The sequence below is a fragment of the Scyliorhinus canicula genome, chromosome 17 (assembly GCF_902713615.1).
Source record: "Scyliorhinus canicula chromosome 17, sScyCan1.1, whole genome shotgun sequence".
Taxonomy (NCBI): domain Eukaryota; kingdom Metazoa; phylum Chordata; class Chondrichthyes; order Carcharhiniformes; family Scyliorhinidae; genus Scyliorhinus; species Scyliorhinus canicula.
In genome coordinates this window covers 31,294,725-31,312,782 of record NC_052162.1, presented here as the reverse complement: position 1 = coordinate 31,312,782, position 18,058 = coordinate 31,294,725, and the positions used below count along the sequence as shown (strand labels likewise).

General features: G+C 41.0%; 1 protein-coding gene across 3 annotated transcripts in view; it reads right to left on the bottom strand.

Moving 5' to 3' along the window:
- Positions 1-5,196: 5,196 nt before the first annotated feature.
- LOC119951944 (serpin H1-like) overlaps positions 5,197-18,058 on the bottom strand; it is a 31,525-nt gene continuing 18,663 nt past the window's right edge. For 2 of the 3 annotated variants that reach the window (XM_038775339.1, XM_038775340.1), the window contains 4 exons: positions 9,156-9,769; positions 8,963-9,061; positions 8,142-8,374; positions 5,197-6,209 (listed from right to left, as the gene is read on the bottom strand). In XM_038775339.1, coding sequence (XP_038631267.1) covers positions 5,910-6,209; positions 8,142-8,374; positions 8,963-9,061; positions 9,156-9,738 — 1,215 coding nt within the window. In that variant the 5' untranslated portion in view covers positions 9,739-9,769 and the 3' untranslated portion in view covers positions 5,197-5,909. Of the gene's footprint in view, positions 6,210-8,141; positions 8,375-8,962; positions 9,062-9,155; positions 9,770-12,977; positions 13,051-18,058 lie in introns of all 3 variants that reach the window. The other variant, XM_038775341.1, reaches the window with a different exon arrangement.

The following is an 18,058-nucleotide window of genomic DNA, read 5'->3' as shown; positions in this document are numbered from 1 at the left end:
GTCTGTTTAGTCTCTTACTAAACATATAAAATAGGAGCAGGAGCACACCATTTTGCCCTTTGAGTTTTCATGCCACCTTTACCCACAGCAAAGCAAAACTACTCTCCTGAGTGGCTGATTTGTTAAATCACTGACTGTCCACCTGTGCCATTCTAATACAGGTTATTCATGGACCCTGCCTTCTCAACCTTGCCCCTCGCCTGATGTGTGGTGATCCTCAGATTAAATCACCACCAGTCAGCTCTCCCCCTCAAAGGGGAAAGCAGCCTATGGTCATCTGGAACTATGGCGACTTTACACTAATGCAGAAGTTAAAAAGAAAACATAATGCTAGCGCCGTGAAATAAAAACAGAAATTTTGGAATTGTGAAGTAGGTCAGTCAGAACCTGGAAAAGAAAGGAAAGTTATGGGTCCTTCATCAGAACTAATTTCTGAGGACTGATCGCATTTGAAACAATAGTCAATATTTTTTTTCATTTCTAGCATTTTCTGTAAGCACTCCGATAAATGATGAGGGTTGGGGGTGAGAATCATCGGTACAGGTTGCAGTTTTGATCTCCTTTTCTGGGACCCAAATGCATTGAAGAGATGGAGACTTGAGTATAACCTCTTGGTATGTTGTTGCATTAACTGAATGTTTAAGGAGCACTCAACAGAGATGTGTAAGTTGGAGGAAGAATAACGTCGTGGAAGGAACTAGAAGTGCTGCAAAATACTGCTACCAATTTGGAATGTTAAACTTTCAGTTATGGTGGAGATGTGAATAAATTGCAGCAACAAAGGAAATCACAAAAGATTGCAATGGGGTTTTGCTTGAAAGTCCAGTTCTGTTATGGTCCAATTCACTAGTACTTTCAAGTCATGCTGTATTCCTCTAGTTAATTAAGCTACTCAAATAATCTGCATGAAATGTTTTTGTTTAATCTGCTACATGATGATCTATGGTATTACATAGTTTGTTCGTGTAGTTGGGGGTTGGTTTAGCTCAGCTGGACAGCTAGTTTGTGATACAGAGCAAGGCGAACAGCGTGGGTTCAATTCCCGTATGGCTGAGGTTATTCATGAAGGCCCTGCCTTCTCAACCTTGCCCCTTGCCTGAGGTGTGATGATCCTCGGGTTAAGTCACCACCCGTCAGCTCTCCCCCTCAAAAGAGAAAGCAGCCAATGGTCACCTGGGACTATGGTGACTTTAACTTTTTACATGTGGTTGTAACCTGGAGCAAAGTTGTGGTGTTTATCCAGTCTCTTAAAGCTACTGCTCTAAAAACGCAAGTCCAGGTTATTAGAACAATGAGTTAAGAAATGTACAGCACAGGAACAGGCCCTTCGGCCCTCCAAGCCTGCGTCGACCATGCTGCCCGTCTAAACTAAAATCTTCTACACTTGCGGGGTCCGTATCACTCTATTCCCAACCTATTCATGTATGTCAAGATACCCCTTAAACATCACTATTGTCCCTGCTTCCACCACCTCCTCTGGCAGCAAGTTCCAGGCACCCACTACCCTCTGTGTAAAAAAACTTACCTCGTACATCATCTCTAAACCTTGCCCCTCGCACCATAAACCTATGCCCCCTAGTAATTGACTCTCTACCCCGGGGAAAAAGTCTCTGACTATCCACTCCGTCTATGCCCCTCATTATTTTGTAGACCTTTATCAGGTCGCCCCTCAACCTCCTTCGTTCCAGTGAGAACAAACCAAGTTTATTCAACATCTCATAGCTAATGCCCTCCATACCAGGAAACATCCAGGTAAATCTCTCTCCTGCACCCTCTCTAAAGCCTCCACATCCTTCTGGTAGTGTGGCGACCAGAATTGAACACTATACTCTGACAAGTGTGGCCTAAGTAAGGTTCTATACAGCTGCAACATGACTTGCCAATTTTTATACTCAATGCCCCAGCCAATGAAGGCAAGCATGCCAAATGCCTTCTTGACTACCTTCTCCACTTGTGTTGCCTCTCAATGACGTGTGGACCTGTACACCAAGATATCTGCATGAAATGTTTTTGTAGCTGATGTGTATTGTAGCTGATTCCAAACTGTTTGGGCCATTCATAGCATTGTATCTAAATATTCATCCTAGGCCAATGATTGACTTTCTGACTGCTTTTTAAAATGGCTTGTCTAACGCTTCCCAAATCCTGCTTCCATTACCCTCTTTATCCTCCTGATCTCCTCTCAACCTCTCCCTCCCCACCACTCCTGTGAAGCACCAGTTATCTGCCTCACCCGTTTCCCATTTTGACATTGCTCACTGACTCTTTCTCTTCCCTTCTTCATATTTGTACTCCTCCTCGCCCTCCTGTTTTCTTATTTTCCCTCCTCACGGTATCCTATTTTTCCTTATGCAGCTACCAGCTTTTCCTGGTGTTGTGTATATCAAAAATAAATGCTGTCCCCCAGAACCTTTTCACTCTTGTCTTGCCTTTCGTCCTGGTTCTACTGAAAGAAAAATAGTGCATTATAATTCCAATGTGGCAAAGATTACAATGAGTGCACAGGCATGGATTTAGTGGCGATAAGGGACATAGATTTCAAAGAGATCCATTGCTTAAATGGGAGAGAGATCAAGATAGGACAATGAAGATGTATTGTACAAGAGACACAATAGGTAACAGAAATAGAGATTGGGAGGGATACATCTGGTTGCACAGCGATGCAGGTATGCACCAATTTAGCTACCATGGGTGAATAAAGAGATGAGGATAAATATTGTCTAAAGGAAAAGACAATTCAAAGTACGCCATGGTTAAAAGAATTAGGGGGGAAAGTACAAAATGAAATTACCAAAAAATATGTTGTTTTTAAAGTGGAGTATTCCAGACACAATGTACAAGGAGGAATGTAGGGTTGAGGTTACAATCAATCAGCCATGATCTTACTGAGTGATGGAACAGGCCTGAAGGGCCGAGTGGCCTACTCTTACTCCAAATGTGTTTGTTTCTAAGAAAACGTTGAAATTGCAGTGAGCCTAAAAGATATTGTCCGTCCGTTTATCCTGAAGGGGTAATAAAGAACAAATGACAACAATTGAAGTGAAATGGTATATTAAGATAGGAAAAAAGGTAGCAAATTATAGATCTAGGTAGACTGTGCTTATGCACGCTGAAAGAAACTAAGAACGAAATATGAAGAGACACAATCACCCCAAAATGAAAATTCAAAAGAAAAATGTATAGTGCCAGAGGAGTGATAGATAACAAATATAATTCATATCTTCAAAAAGCAAGACAGAGCTAGAGTTGACGCCTGTGGGTAAAACACTGGAAAATTAAGGATGTAGAAATGATGAATATATTACAAAGTCAACATGATTCCTAAAAGAAAGGTGGTTTACTGCATTCTTTTAAAAAAAAAAGTATGGAAAAGTGAAATGTGGTAAACTTGGGCTTCCAGGAAGACTTTGGCACGGTTCCATATGAGTAATTCTAGAGAAAGCCCATAGAATCAGGTTCTAACTAATGGGGTGAAACTGGAATCAAAACAGAACAGATGTTAAGGGAAGTTTCTCTGACTGGCCAGAATGAGAAATATTCTGTAGAGATGCTTGCAGGAATCTTTGACATTTGTTATGCAGCAATGATTTTGGCTCATGAATGAGGATTGTTGTTTAAATTTGGGAATACCAAATTAAAGAATGTGGTTAACGTGAAAGACTGCACCAAAATACAGCATAAGACATGCACAACTTGCAGAGTAAATTAATAAAATTCATTAAAACAAGGTGTGAAGTTGTCATTTTTCATAGGAATAATAACAAGGTCACTTGTGAAGAAAATGAATAGGATAGAGGAGCATCGAGCTTTGGGAATGCAGATACAAGGATAAGATTAGTCTGAAACTATTCTCCCAGTTTGCCCATGCAGAGGGTACAAGACAAAACCAAGGAGCAGTAGTTTGACTCCAGTTAGAATCCCAGTTCCCTCCATTTCTTTAACCATTAAGATACTTGTAAGGAGTACATATTTCTAATTCCTCCTCCCAAAATGTATTACCCCATGCTTACCCCACATTGGCTCACAGTCAATCAAAGCCTTGACTTTTTAAAAATCTCATCTTTGTTTTCAAATCCTTCCATGACCTTACTCCACCAGACCTATAACACTCCAATATATATATGGTTATCTACACTTGGCCTCTTGAGCATCACAATTTTATTTGCTCTGCCAGTGATGGCTGTGCTATTGGTTTCCTGATCCTTGAACTCTGGAATTCCTCTAAATCTTCCCAACTCTACTTCTGTTCCTTACTGGAAGATACTCCTTATAATCTACCTCTTTGGCCATCAGCCCTAATGTTGTTTTGTGATTTGTTGTCTAGTTTTGCTCTGTACCACCATGTGGAATGCTTTGGGACATTTTATTATGTTAAAGTCACTATCTAAGCAATTGTTGATTGTGTGGACTTTTCTGTTTCAAACAAAAATGACTGCCAATGTGTTCCGATAGGCAGCACGGTAGCATAGTGGTTAGCACTATGGCTTCACAGCACCAGGGTCCCTGGTTCGATTCCCGGCTTGGGTCACTGTCTGTGCGGAGTCTGCACGTCCTCCCCGTGTCTCCGTGTGTTTCCTTGGGTGCTCAGGTTTCCTCCCACTAGTTGCGAAAGACATGTTGTTAGGTGAATTGTCATTCTGAATTCTCCCTCTGTGTACCCGAACAGGTGTCGGAATGTGGTAACTAGGGGCTTTTCACAGTAACTTCATTGCAGCGTTAATGTATGCCTACTTGTGACAATGAATATTATTATAAGATTATTATGTCTTGCTGTTCACAATCAGTAAGGGAAAGCCTTTCAGGACCAGTGACTCTCCAATACAATAGATCAGTTGCTGCAGCAAGCTACACAAAGTGCATAGTGCTGAAGTATCCCCCCCCCCCCCCCCCCCCCCCCTCCGCAAAATGCATTCTTTAGAAAATGTCCAAAGTTTCCCTAATGCTCATATTCAAGATTTCTTAACGTTGCCTGAAGTTTATTGTTCCTGAAATAAAACTGCCACATCATCCTTGTATAGTAATGGTACTGTCCATTAAACTTTACCCTCTTTTGGGAGAGTAGGGATCAGTGGGACATTTTATACATGTTGCATCTTTCAATAGTGTTGCTTAGAAAATGAAGACAAGATCACCTTAGACCAGGCTATTTAGAGTATACATTTGATTATAATCACTTAAAGAAATTAGAGACAAGCATATTTTTTCGTCCTTTTATTAAGAACAGTAGAAATAAGACAAAATGATTCAGGATGATCCAGCTCACCAAAAAATATAAAAAATAGATGTAACGCTGATTGCTGAAATGTTGTACTCCCTTACAAGCAGCCTATGAAGAAAGATATTTATTCCCTGCGGTGACATCAACAACCTCACTTTCTAAACACGCTCATGCATTAGTAGGTAGTACGTGTTGTCGTACATCAATACAATTAAAAAATATCTATGGGTTAGTGTACATGAAGTGAAAACATGAAACATTATAAATTCTTGATCTGACAGAAAATTATATTTAGGGGTCGACAAAGTGTTTAAAATAAAAACAAAATGACAGAAATTAGAATTGTGTGTACAATGATTGATCCCATGATACAAAAATTGTTTGGTTTGTAGTCTCCAATTTCCTTAAACACTGATGCCACAGATGCATTTGGTATGCTTGGATTTTAATATCCTTAATTTTATGAAACAAAATGCATTTTATAGGCCATTCTGTCAATCACCCACCTAATCAGAGCAATTGGAATTCAACACAAGCAACACTCTTCTTTCCACTGCTCTTGCAACAAGGTCAACATTATGGAACCACAATAACCAGAAAAATTCTTACACCATCTCCATATCACAAGTAATCTAAACGCAAGATCATTAATATACATAAAGAACATTGCTGCATTTTGCAAAATTCAAGTTTATAGCTCATCATGGTTATTGCCTTTTGGCTTGACTAACTTTCCAATAAGAAGTATAGCGTTGGTTTTGTTATCTCGGACCAGGAAGATGTAGGGGTGATCTGCATAGAAGAGCTTGGGTGATCTAATTTCCTCATGCGCATGCAAGTCTGTGTCACACGGGTTTCCTTCAATGTTCCATTCAAAAGCAGTAGCATGGAACATGTTGGATAAATGTAGATCCTTCTTGCCTGTGATCCCTGAGAAATCGGCTTTGTCTTTATCTATGGCTTCAGTCAGACCCAGCTCTTGCAGATGTTTCTAAGAGATGAAAGGAGGCTTTTTAAAAAAACAAATTGCCAAATGCAATTTGAATAAATACCAAAAGTCTGTCAAATCACTGCTGAACAATATCTTATTCTCAACGCCACTTTCTTTAGATCTTCACTTTTTCATCTGAAGAGTCAACCATGGAAGAGTGTGGGCTAGACTCACTTGTAACCAGACTGGGCAGCATTAGTGAACTAGCTGGGTTTTCACAATTCAACAGCTTGCATGTTTATTTTTCAGATGGTGAGATAAACTACCTGATTTCAAACTCAGTTCCACAATTTGTCATGATAAGTTTAACTCACCACTGATGGGTTGACAATTCAGTACCTCAAAAGCTAGACAAATATATTTATGGCACTGACTTTGAGAATAAAAACATCAACATCAGGACTCAGCGGTAGATTAGATAAACATACTCTTTCCACCTCAGCGAGTTGAGTTTGAATTCAGCTTAGATAAGATCCCGAACTACAAGGGTTCTTTTTCTGGAAAATTACTGTAGACCAGTTGCACTGCTATTAATTTTGCCTCATATACCAAGATATACAAGTAGACTAAAGGCGGAGAAGGTTGGGATTGGTGGAGATGGATTTTGTAGCCGACCCAATGGCTTTGGATTGTGTGGAATTGTTAATCATTCAGAGCTAGATAATGTACAAGCAGTCTGAAAACACAAAATTAACAGGGATTGAGAAGGTCAGATATGGAAATTAACCCCGTATCTTCAGATGATGTTGCCAGCGGGAGCATATATATGAGGCGGAGGAGGCTGAAGATGGATCTTTAGGCATTCCTTTGGTAATGGTGTGGAGGTAATAGGAAATGGAGATGCTCAGGATGTAACTGAATAAGTAGGGGCAGAACTGTGGAAAGGCAGTCCCATTAAGCGGGACAATTGAAGAGAAATCAGAGTTTTACACACAAAAAGAGGCACTTTGTGGCTGCATCGCCCATCAAACACCTATCCATTCTTATCCCATTGGTCTGTAGCCTTGCATGCTGTGGCATTTCAAGTGTTCATCTAAATGCTTCTAAACTGATGGAATATGGCGCAAATGACCATGTCAAAGGCTACAGACAAACCAAAAAAGACGAGGGAAAGTAGAGAGGTTGCAATTACGAGGGTCATTTCAATGCTGCAGCAGGGTAATAAATCTGATTCATACATTGGTTTGTGGAAAATTACAGATTTCTTTTGGAATTTGACAACAAATCCAAAAGCTTTGAAGAGGGAAGGTTTCGTAGTTTCTAAGTCAAAGAGGTTGAAAGTTATTTGGGGCGGGAAATTGTACTGGTGCTTTTGAGAAAGGAGACAGTACTGTCAGTGGATGGAGGGGATTGTCAGCTAGCCTATGGTCCAGGAAGCCTGAAGTCCAGGAAGAGACATTTGGTGGTCAACAGTTTAGTGGTAAAGGGGTGAAGGAAGAATTTCATGAACAATTATAAACTTGGAGTGTATGAGTTGGGGGGGGGGAAGGGTGAATATCAGGGGAGATTGAGCCTTGTCAAGGTGATGAAGAATTTTGACAAAAGGTAGCTGAACAATTGTTTTCTAATTTAGTGACAAACATCCATGAGCTCCTTCTACTTGGGCTGAGAATGGAGAGGGTAAAGGAAAACAGTTAGTAGTGGAGAAAAGAAGCTTGAAGTTACCTTTGCTCTCCAGGATGATCTGTGAATAGGGAGCAATTTAACAGAGAAGAGCAAGGTCCAGTAGTGTTTTATGTTTTACAGGCACAGTCGATGATGAATGGCTGAACTAAACTAGAAACGAAAATTCTTCCTCAGAATTGTTCATTCCGGAGTGAAGTTAACAGATGATAACTTGCAAGTTATCTATGAATTCAAATACTCATTCAAAGCTTTTTTCTAAAATTCAGTTCCTCAGTTACTTAAAAGCTACTAAGTTACAGTTCTTACCTGTAGGTCGTGGCTGACCTCAATGTTGACTTTCGGAAGAGAGATACCAACAACACACTTCTGCAGCTTGCTAAACCAAGTGTTGAGTTGTTCCTTTGTCAATAGCTTCTCTACTCTCTCCAGAGATTCTACAGATCGTGGCATTATGAGAATCATGCTGGAATATTTGTGTGCCAGAGGCATCTCAACAATTTGCACCTTATTAACCTCATCTTCATAGAAATTATACAGACCTGAAACAATAATCAGTAGTCACATATCAGATATGTCAAGAACTTTAATACAAGTGTCTGAATTCTCTTTGTGATTAAAGACCCAATAGCTACAAATCCAAAACAAGGACAAAGTTTTAATAACAATTAGGGAACAGATTTTGTATTAATATTTTGTTTTCATGGCAATTTAGAGAACCTCTGTGGAATAATTTAATGGAAACTACAAACTTTTTTTCTCCAAGACCATGTATGTTTCTTTATTTTTGAAAGTTTACTCTCCTCTGTTGAAAGCAGTAGCTTCATCACTGGAGTCTGGTTTTGCCCAAGAAGCCATCAGTATTGACCGTCACTGATCCAAAGCTATCAAACTATGATGAACATCACAGTCAAGCCTTACCCTTTCCTCATTTTCTGTCCACCCAAACACACTTCCAGTCAAAGTCCCAAAGCAATCAGAGGCACAACCTCAGAATTTTCCCATAGGCCAGAGCACTGAAGCCAAACATAACAATCCTAAATTCATCCAAGCTACTAACTCAATGATCAAACCTATAACTTTCCTGGTCTGTATGACTCAAAAGCATGTTACAAATTTCTAATACTTGCCTGTACGGTGCATCATAGGTACAGAAACAGTATGGGTTCTCATCACCATAAATCCTCTTTTATCAATCATTGTTTCATGGAATTTTTCTTCCCAGTGTGCTGTGAAGGCAAATTAAGAAATAAGTTTGCGGTCAAATGTAGATTGACTGAATATTTGCGTATGAAGACTATGATCACTTATTACAATACTCACGTTTGAAGTACATGGCATTAACAAAAAAGGCACCATCAACACCTGACACGTCGTTTGTGATTTCTCCCAGTTTTCCATTTGTTGTCTGAGAGGCCCACTCATTGATGGATTGGATTGTATTCCTCTTGTCCCTGAAGTTAATCTTGGAATGATCATGCCTGTAGTGCGTCTTGCTTTTCTGAACAAAGTCATCCCTAAATTTGATTGAACTTGGTCCATAGAGGCGGCTGCCAATCTTCCAAGTGATGTTGCGGGTCGTTTCATTGCTGAGCTCATTAAACAATTCTGAGAAAGTAGGATGCAAAACATCATCACGCAAGTTGATGTTGAGGAGGGACTTCACCTGTTTGGCAGTTTTGTCTTTGGCACCCAGAGACATCACTCCCAAGGAAGAAGCTACCACCACAGGTGAGAAGAGAAGGTTCTCAGATGCCAATTTCTGGTCTTTGACCATGGTCTTGTAGAGATTGAGGGCCAGGTTTATTGTGCTATCTGCCAGCACAGAACTATGTTCCTTCAACATCATAGGATCTGCTGTTACCACAACAAGTAGCAGGCTGAGGATGACTAATTTCATCTCCATGGTTTCCTCCAGTAAATACAAGCCACTAGAACTGTTGAGACAAAGAATGTAATACAATTATTTCAATTAATACATTTTAGATATACAGGCAGCCTATCCTAAAGTATTAGAGTACTTACACTTTGCAAAAAGTAATGCTTTCTCAGAAAGACCTAGGTTTTAACTGCCAGTAGATTTCCAGTGGGAAACCACACCATCAGGTTAATTTCACAACACCCATTGATCTGCTGCTTTGCGGATTGGCCTGACAAGAAGATCGCGATTATTTCCTGCTCAGGCTGCCTGGTATTGATTGTTGTCGGGGCCCATGACATCATCAGCACCTGACATGCTTGTATGAAATGAAACTCTGTTGGCTACAGACTATTGTCCTTGGTACCTGTTCAGTTGAGAAAATGAAATAGTGATTCCCAGCAGCTTTGGAGCATGCAAGTAGGGGAGAGGGTGGTGAAGTGGTAATGTCACTGGATCACTAATCCAAAGGCCCAGACTAATGGGTTTAGGTCCTACATGGCAGCTGGTGGAATTTCAATTGAATTAATAAAATCTAGAATTGAAAGCTAGTCTTAGTAATGGTGACCATGAGAACTATCATCACTTGCTGTTACAAACCGATCTGGTTCACTAAATGCCCTTTATGGAAGGAAATCTGCCATCCTTACCTGTCTGGCCTACATGTGACTCCAGGCCCACAGCAACGTGGTTAACTCTTAACTACCCTCTGAAATGGCCTAGCAAGCCACTCAGTTCACGAGCAACAAATGCTGGCCTTGCAAGCAACACCCACATTCCATGAAAGGATAAAGAAAGCAACTTGGGCAATTTTAATTGCTCATCAATTTCCATTACATCTCCAGACGTCCAGCAACTATCAGGGCATCAGGCAGGGTAAGCTGCCAATCACAATAAAATAATCTGACAGACAGAAAACCAGGAAGTAAAACTATTGAAGCTCTTCATTTATGATTTTTAAATTTTACAGACAGTGAAATAAATGACTGGGAAATGAACATGGGATAAAGGTAGAAGGTAAATTATCATAAACATTTTATAACTATGACATTTTTCATAATAGAGAAATCTGGCATTCAACCAATCTAAAACGATTTGATTTAAAGGCCAGCGAGGCTGTTTAGCAGTATTTATGAATTTAATATATTGTTAAATATATTGTTAAAAATGTTATAACACATTCAGCAAGATGCAACTTTTTGTAATGTTATTACAACTAGACTATCAACGTAAGTGTGGAAGTTCATGCCCATTATTAAGTCAAGGGCAACCTCAGCACTGCACCCTCTGGAGATGCATATACTCAAGACAGCCAATTCGGGATTTCTGCATTTAATTTTCTGTATTCCAAAATTTGTTGTCAGATAACAGAGTTATTTTCTGAATTTTGTGTTCTCCAGTGGATGTGAAGGTCTGACTGCCTCCTTTCATTTGGGCATTTTTAATCTATTCCACAATAATTAACCCCCATATTTTGTATAAACATTGACAGCCTTAATAAGGGCCGTGCAGGGTAAGATAAGGTAAAGTCACCATAGTCCCAGATGACCAGAGGCTGCTTTCCCCTTTGAGGAATTTAACCTAAGGATCGCCATACCTCAGGCGAGGATCAAGATTGAGAAGGCAGGCCCACCATGAATAGCCTCAGCCAGTACGGGAATTGAGATCACTCTGCATCACAAGCCAGCTATCTAGCAGTGCAGGGTATTCAGACAGTGAATGATAACAACTTTGCTTTCAATACCATTGCAAAATCCAGGTTGTGATGGCATCTGTGCTTTTCAAGTTTGAGGCAGACCCTAACTGCACATGGAAAATGAAAAGGGAAACAGAAAAAGGAAACTGACTCTCAGTTTCTAAGGAAATATGATTGGGAATCAAAACTTCTCAGATGCTGTGATTCAGGAGGCAGTAGATTAATTACCTTGAATTCAGCCAGTGGTTAGGGACAGGAGGATGTGACTATGCGTGAGGCAGGTAGAGGGAACCAGGAGCCTCAGCCCTTGTCCTTTCCCAACAGGTTGGAGATTCTTGCTCCCTGTGTGAACAAGAATGGGGACTGTGGGGAGGATGAGCAAACTGACCACAGCACCGTGGTACAGGGAGCCATTCAAGTGAGCAGAGAGGAGAAATGTAGCCACAATCGGGGATCGTATAGTTAGGGGCATAGCAACTGTTCTATGACCAGGATCTAGAGTCCCAAAGGTTGTGTTGCCTCACTGATGCTCAGGTTCAGAATATCTGATCTGGCTGCAGAGGAACTGGAGTTGGAGGGGAAAGATCCAGTTGACATGGTCCACATAAGTACCAATGACATAGGTAGGAGAAGGATAGAGGTTCTGCAGAAAGAATAGAAGCAGCTAGGAGCTAAATTAAAGAGCAGAACCAAAAAGGTAATCATCTCCAGGTTAATACCCAAGCCTCAAAATAATTGGCACAGGGTCCATAAGATTTAAAGAGGTAAATGCATTGCTCTAAGCTTGGTGTGGGTTCGGGTTTATGGGACACTGGCACCAGTGCTGGGAAATGAGGGAGCTGTTCCAATGGGATGGTCTTCACCTGAATCATGCTGGGACCAGAGACCTGGTGAATTGCATAACTAGGGCTTTAAATTATATAGTTGGTGGGGTGTTCAGTTGTATAGAAAATCAAAGTTAAAAGGAGATGATAGGAGTGCAAGTGAATGACGTGGATTGATACCAAAAAATAAAAGGAAAGGACAAAATGTGTGAAAGTAATTAGACAAAAGTAGGGAAATTTAATAATAGAAGAAACTTAAATGGTTTTGTGTCTGACTGCACGAAGCATTCAGAACAAAATTAATGTGTTAACAGCACAAATAGTGACAAAAAGGTATGATTTGGTGGTGATTACTGAGACATGGTTACAAGGATACCAGGCCTGGGAGTTGAATATCCAAGGGTGCTCAAGGGCAGCACGGTGGCGCAGTGGATAGCACTGCTGCCTCACGGCACCGAGGTCCCAGGTTAGATCCCGGCCCTGGGTCACTGTCCGTGTGGAATTTGCACATTCTTCCCGTGCTTGCGTGGGTTTCACCCCCACAACCCAAAGATGTGCAAGGTAGGTGAATTGGTCACGCTGAATTGCCCCTTAAATGGAAAAAGTGAATTGGGTACTCTAAATTTATTTTTTAAAATAAAATAAATAAATCCAACGGTACTCAGTATTTCGGAAGGATAGACAGAATCGTAAAGGAGGTAGTATACCTTTGCTGGTAGAAGAAAGGATCAGTGCCGTAGTGCGAAATATCTGCACTGGAGATCGAGACGTGGAATCAGTCTGGGTAGAAATAACAAATAGCAAAGGAAAGAGGTCCCTGGTGGGAGGAATCTATAGGTTCCCAAACAATAGTTCCGCAGTGGGGCACAGTATAAATCAGGAAATATTGGACAATATTTTAAAAAGCTAAACAATAATCATGGGTGATTTTAATATGCATGTTGACTGGATTAATCAAATTGGCAAGGGTAGCCGTGAAGGAGGATTCATTGAATTCTGGGTGCAATATGTTGTGGAACCAACCAGGGAGCAGACTATTCTGGATTTGGTATTGCGTAATGAGGAGTGATTAACTAATGACCTAAGTTCGGGATCCTCCAGGGAAGAGTCATCATAGCATGGTAGAATGTTAAATTCAGCTTGATGGCGAGAAACTAGAGTCCCACATTAGCGTTCTGGTGTTAAATAAAGATAATTACGTTGGCATGAGGACAGATTTGGCACTGGTGTATGGGGCAGGAAGACTAAAACGAAGGACAGTTAATGAGCAGTGGCAGTTGTTTAAGGAGATATCCAAGTCCTCCAAGCTAAAATATATTCCAGAGGGGAAGATAAGATTATAAAAGGGGGAAAAATACCCATGGCAAAGCAAGGAAGTTAAAGATAACATAAAGACAAGAACTAAGACATACCGAAATGCAAAGGTCACTGGCAGGCTGGAAGATTGGGAAACTTTTGAAGATCAACAAAGGGTTAGTAAAAAGAGTAATCAGGGCAGCACGGTGGCCTAGTGGTTAGCACAACCGCCTCACGGCGCTGAGGTCCCAGGTTCGATCCCGGCTCTGGGTCACTGTCCGTGTGGAGTTTGCACGTTCTCCCCGTGTCTGCGTGGGTTTCGCCCCCACAACCCAAAAATGTGCAGAGTAGGTGGATTGGCCACGCTAAATTGCCCCTTAATTGGAAAAAATAATTGGCTAATCTAAATTTATTAAAAAAAAAAGAGTAATAAAAAGAGTAAAGGTAAATTATGAAAGAAAACGAGTGCAAAATATAAAAAAGATAGCAAAATCTTTAGTAAGTCTATAAAAGGGAAGAGAGTAGCTAAAGTGAATGTTGGTCCATGAACCATGAAGTCAAATCAATATTTTGCCGCAGTTTTCACTGGGGAGGAAACTAGTATTATCCTAATTGTAACAGGTAATGCAGAGGTAATAAAAAGGGAGGAACTTAGAACAATCATCAATAGGGAATAAATACTGAACAAACTATTGGGATTGAAGGTAGACAAGTCCCCAGGACCTGATGGCCTACATTCTAGTGTCTTAAAAGAAGTGGCAGTGGAGATAGTGGATCCATTGGTTATAATATTCCAAAATTCCCTGGATGCGGGAAAGATTCCAGTGGATTGGAAAAGTTCCAATGTAATGTCCTTCTTCAAAAGGGAAGGAGGTGGGTGGCACAATTATTATCACTGCTGCCTCACGGTATCGAGGACCCAGCTCTATCCCGCACTCGGGTCACTGTCGTGTTGAGTTTGCATATTCTCTTGTGTCTGCGTGGGTCTCATCTCGACAACCAATGGTGGGCAGGGTAGGTGAATTGGCCACATTAAATTGCCCCTTAAATTGGAAAAAGAGAAATGGGTACTCTAAATTTATTTTTAAAAAGGAGGGAGGCAGAAATTAGGAACTATAAACCAGTTAGTTTAACATCTGTCATTGGGAAATTTTTTGAATCCATTATTAAGGAAGTAATAACAGGACTTTTAGAAAGTCAAAACTCAATCCATCAGAGTCAGAATGGTTTTATGAAGGGCAAATTTTATTTGACTGATTTGCTAGAGTTCTTTGAAGATGTAACTAGTCAAGTGGAGAATTGGCATCCTGTAGATGTAGTTAGATCTGGACTTCCAGAAGGCATTTGATAAGGTCCAACACCAAACATTAATATGCAAGGTACTAGCTAGACTAGCTAACAGACAGTCAGGATAAATAGGTATTTTTCTGGTAAGAAGTGGGGTGCCACAGCGTTCGGCTCTCGGGCCCCAACTATTTACAATGTGTATTAATGACTTGGATGTAGGGATAGAAGGTACGATAACCAAATTTGCAGATGACAGTAAAATAGGTGGGGTAGTAAGTTGCAATGAGGAAATAAGAAATTTACAAATGGATATAGATAGTTTAGGTGAGTGAGCCAAAATTTGGCACCTGGAGTTTAATGTGGATAAGTGTGAGGTTATCTACCTTGATTGGAAAAATGGAAAGACAATATATTATCTAAATGGATGAAAACATCAGAGTGCTTCGATGCTGGGGCATCTGGGTGTACTTGTGCATGATTTGCAGAAAACTAGCATGAAAATACAGCAGGTAATAAGGAAGGGAAGTAGAATTTTGGCATTTATAGCTAAAGAGATTGAGTATAAAAGTAGGGAAGTGTTGTTGCAACTGTACGAGGCATTGGTGAGACTGCACCTGGAGAACTGTGTACAGTTTTGGTCCCCTTATTTGAGGAGGAATATAGTTCCATTAGATGCAGTTCAGAGGAGGTCCATTAGATTGATTCCAGAGATGAGGGATCTGCCTTATAAAAAGAGAGATTGAGCAGTTTAGAACTATACTCCCTTGAGTTTAGAAGAATGAGAGGAGATCTAATTGAGGTATGTAAGTTGATAAAAAGATTGACAAAGTAGACATAGAGCAGATGCTTCCTCTTGTAGGGCAATCTAGAACGAGAGGTCATAATTTTAGGGTAAGGGGTAACAGATTTAAAACAGAGATGAGAAGAAATTACTTCTCTCAAAGGGTCGTGAATCTGGAATTCACTACCCCAGAGTGCGGTGGATGACGGGACATTGAGTAATTTAAGGAGGAGATAGACAGATGTTTAATTAGTAATGGGTTGAAGGGTTATGCAGAATGAGCAGGAAAGTGGAGTTGAAGCCAAGAGATTAGCTATATTGAATGGCAGAGTGTGCTCTACTCTTGCCCCTAGTTCTTATGGAAGACTGAACCTGTAAGGACACAAGTCCAAGCTTGTCATAATATCCACTCATCTATATAATGAGATGCAGACAGGCAGTGATTGATACATAGGATGACCAGTAAGCATACACAGTACAGCTAATCACCCGCCAATCACCAGACAGGACACTCCCACTGTACAGCCTGAGGGCACTAGGTTTCCCGCTCTCTCGGGACCCAGCTACTGAGACGGTCAGAGTCCACGAGCTAGCAAGTGCAAACACCATGCGGTAGCTAGTAAGTCTGGTCAGGCTACTACAAGGTCACCAGCCAGATCAGTATAGTGTCGACCCACAGCTGAATATGTATAGCAGTTCTATAGTTAAATAAAACAGTGTTGGATCTTCTCCAGTGTTACACGTCTGTTTCTAACTTCCCTGCATCGAGTGCAGTCCACATCGAACCAACCTGGCCAACACATCAAAGCTCAGTATTAACAGTTGATAGGTCCATTGGTGCAGTATAGACAAGCTGAAGAAGACAAAGTCCAGATCCAGAAGCTACATTGCTGCAGTTATTTCTGTTATTTGAAAATAACATTAGTGGAGCTACATCATCCAGACCACGTTAAGGAGGTTCTTTAGACGTGCCATTTGTGGTACGTGCTTGTGAAACTCAGATTGCTTGTACACTGCTGACGAGTCTGGATCAGGCTAAATTCTAAAAGGAGAGGAGATAACATTTTCTATGAGGAAGACGGAGTTTTGAAGGACCGAGTATGTGTCTGATGACCTATACACTATATGGATTGCTGAGCCAATTGGTCAGATCTGTCAAAGTTGAACCTGCCATTGAATGTGTAAGTTCTCGTTTATTACCAATTGCAATTTGCTTCCTAATTCATGTTTAACTTATATCAGTTCTGGATGTTAAAGTATTGGATGTAGTGTTTGCTTTATTTGACTCCTGTCTGGTAAAAAATGTTCTGTTTAAAATAGTGGAAGCTTGGGGCTTCAGTCTTTGAGTAAATAACTACATTTCATTTCTTTTTTTTTAAGTTACTGGTCGAGATCGTGACAATATGTGCACACAAAAATAGCAGAGGGATGCACCAAACATTCATTATTATTGTCGACAGTAATTTTTTGCTCTTGACGATCAGAAAAGTATTTTATATAGGAAATGAAAGTCATTATATGAGCAATAAAAAAAATTATAGGACCAGGCAGAAGTCACCTAAATTTTGTGCTATCATACAGTTCTGACTGTTTCCTTCTGTCGAGATTGCAATCCATTCTGTGCTCACTATGACTTTTGTTTTTAAAACAAATTTTATTACAAACTTGTATCAAAGCAGGTTACAGCAAATAAACACTCCGGGAAACAGACTTCCCAACAATCAACTATACAGTCTGGACAGATTTTTCCCCTCTTGCACCCCCACCACGCTGCCCCCCCCCCCCCCCCCCCCCCCCCCGCGCCCATCCCTCACGACGAACAGCTCCTCAAACATGGTCACAAACATCCCCCACCTTTTCTCAAATACCTCCGCTGAGCCTCTTAACTCATAGTTTATCTTCTCTAATTGCAGAAATTCATACCATGCTGCTACCCCCAGTGGCGATGCCGACTGCCACTCCAGCAAAATTTGACTTTGTGCAATCAGAGAGGCGAAGGCCATGATATCGGCCTTCCTCCTCTCCATGAGCTCCAGCTTCTCGGAACCCTAAATATCGCCACCGTCCGGATCCACTGCCTCCACTATCCGGGCTAAGATTGCGAACACTCTCGCCCAGAATCTTCCCAATTTTTCACAACCCAAAACATGTGTGTGCGATTCGCAGGCCCCTGCCCACACCTCTCACAGTCACTGCTACCCTCTGAAAGAACCCTCTCATTCCCGCCCAAGTCATATGCACCCTATGCACCATCTTAAATTGTATCAGGCTCATCCTTGCACAAGAGGAGGTCCTGTTTACCCTTCTCAGTGCCTCACTCCATACTCCCCAATTGATCTCCATTCCCAACTCGGCTTCCCATTTCTCCTTGATCTTCACCACCCGCTCACCTTCCTACTCCCCCAGCCACTTATATATATCCCC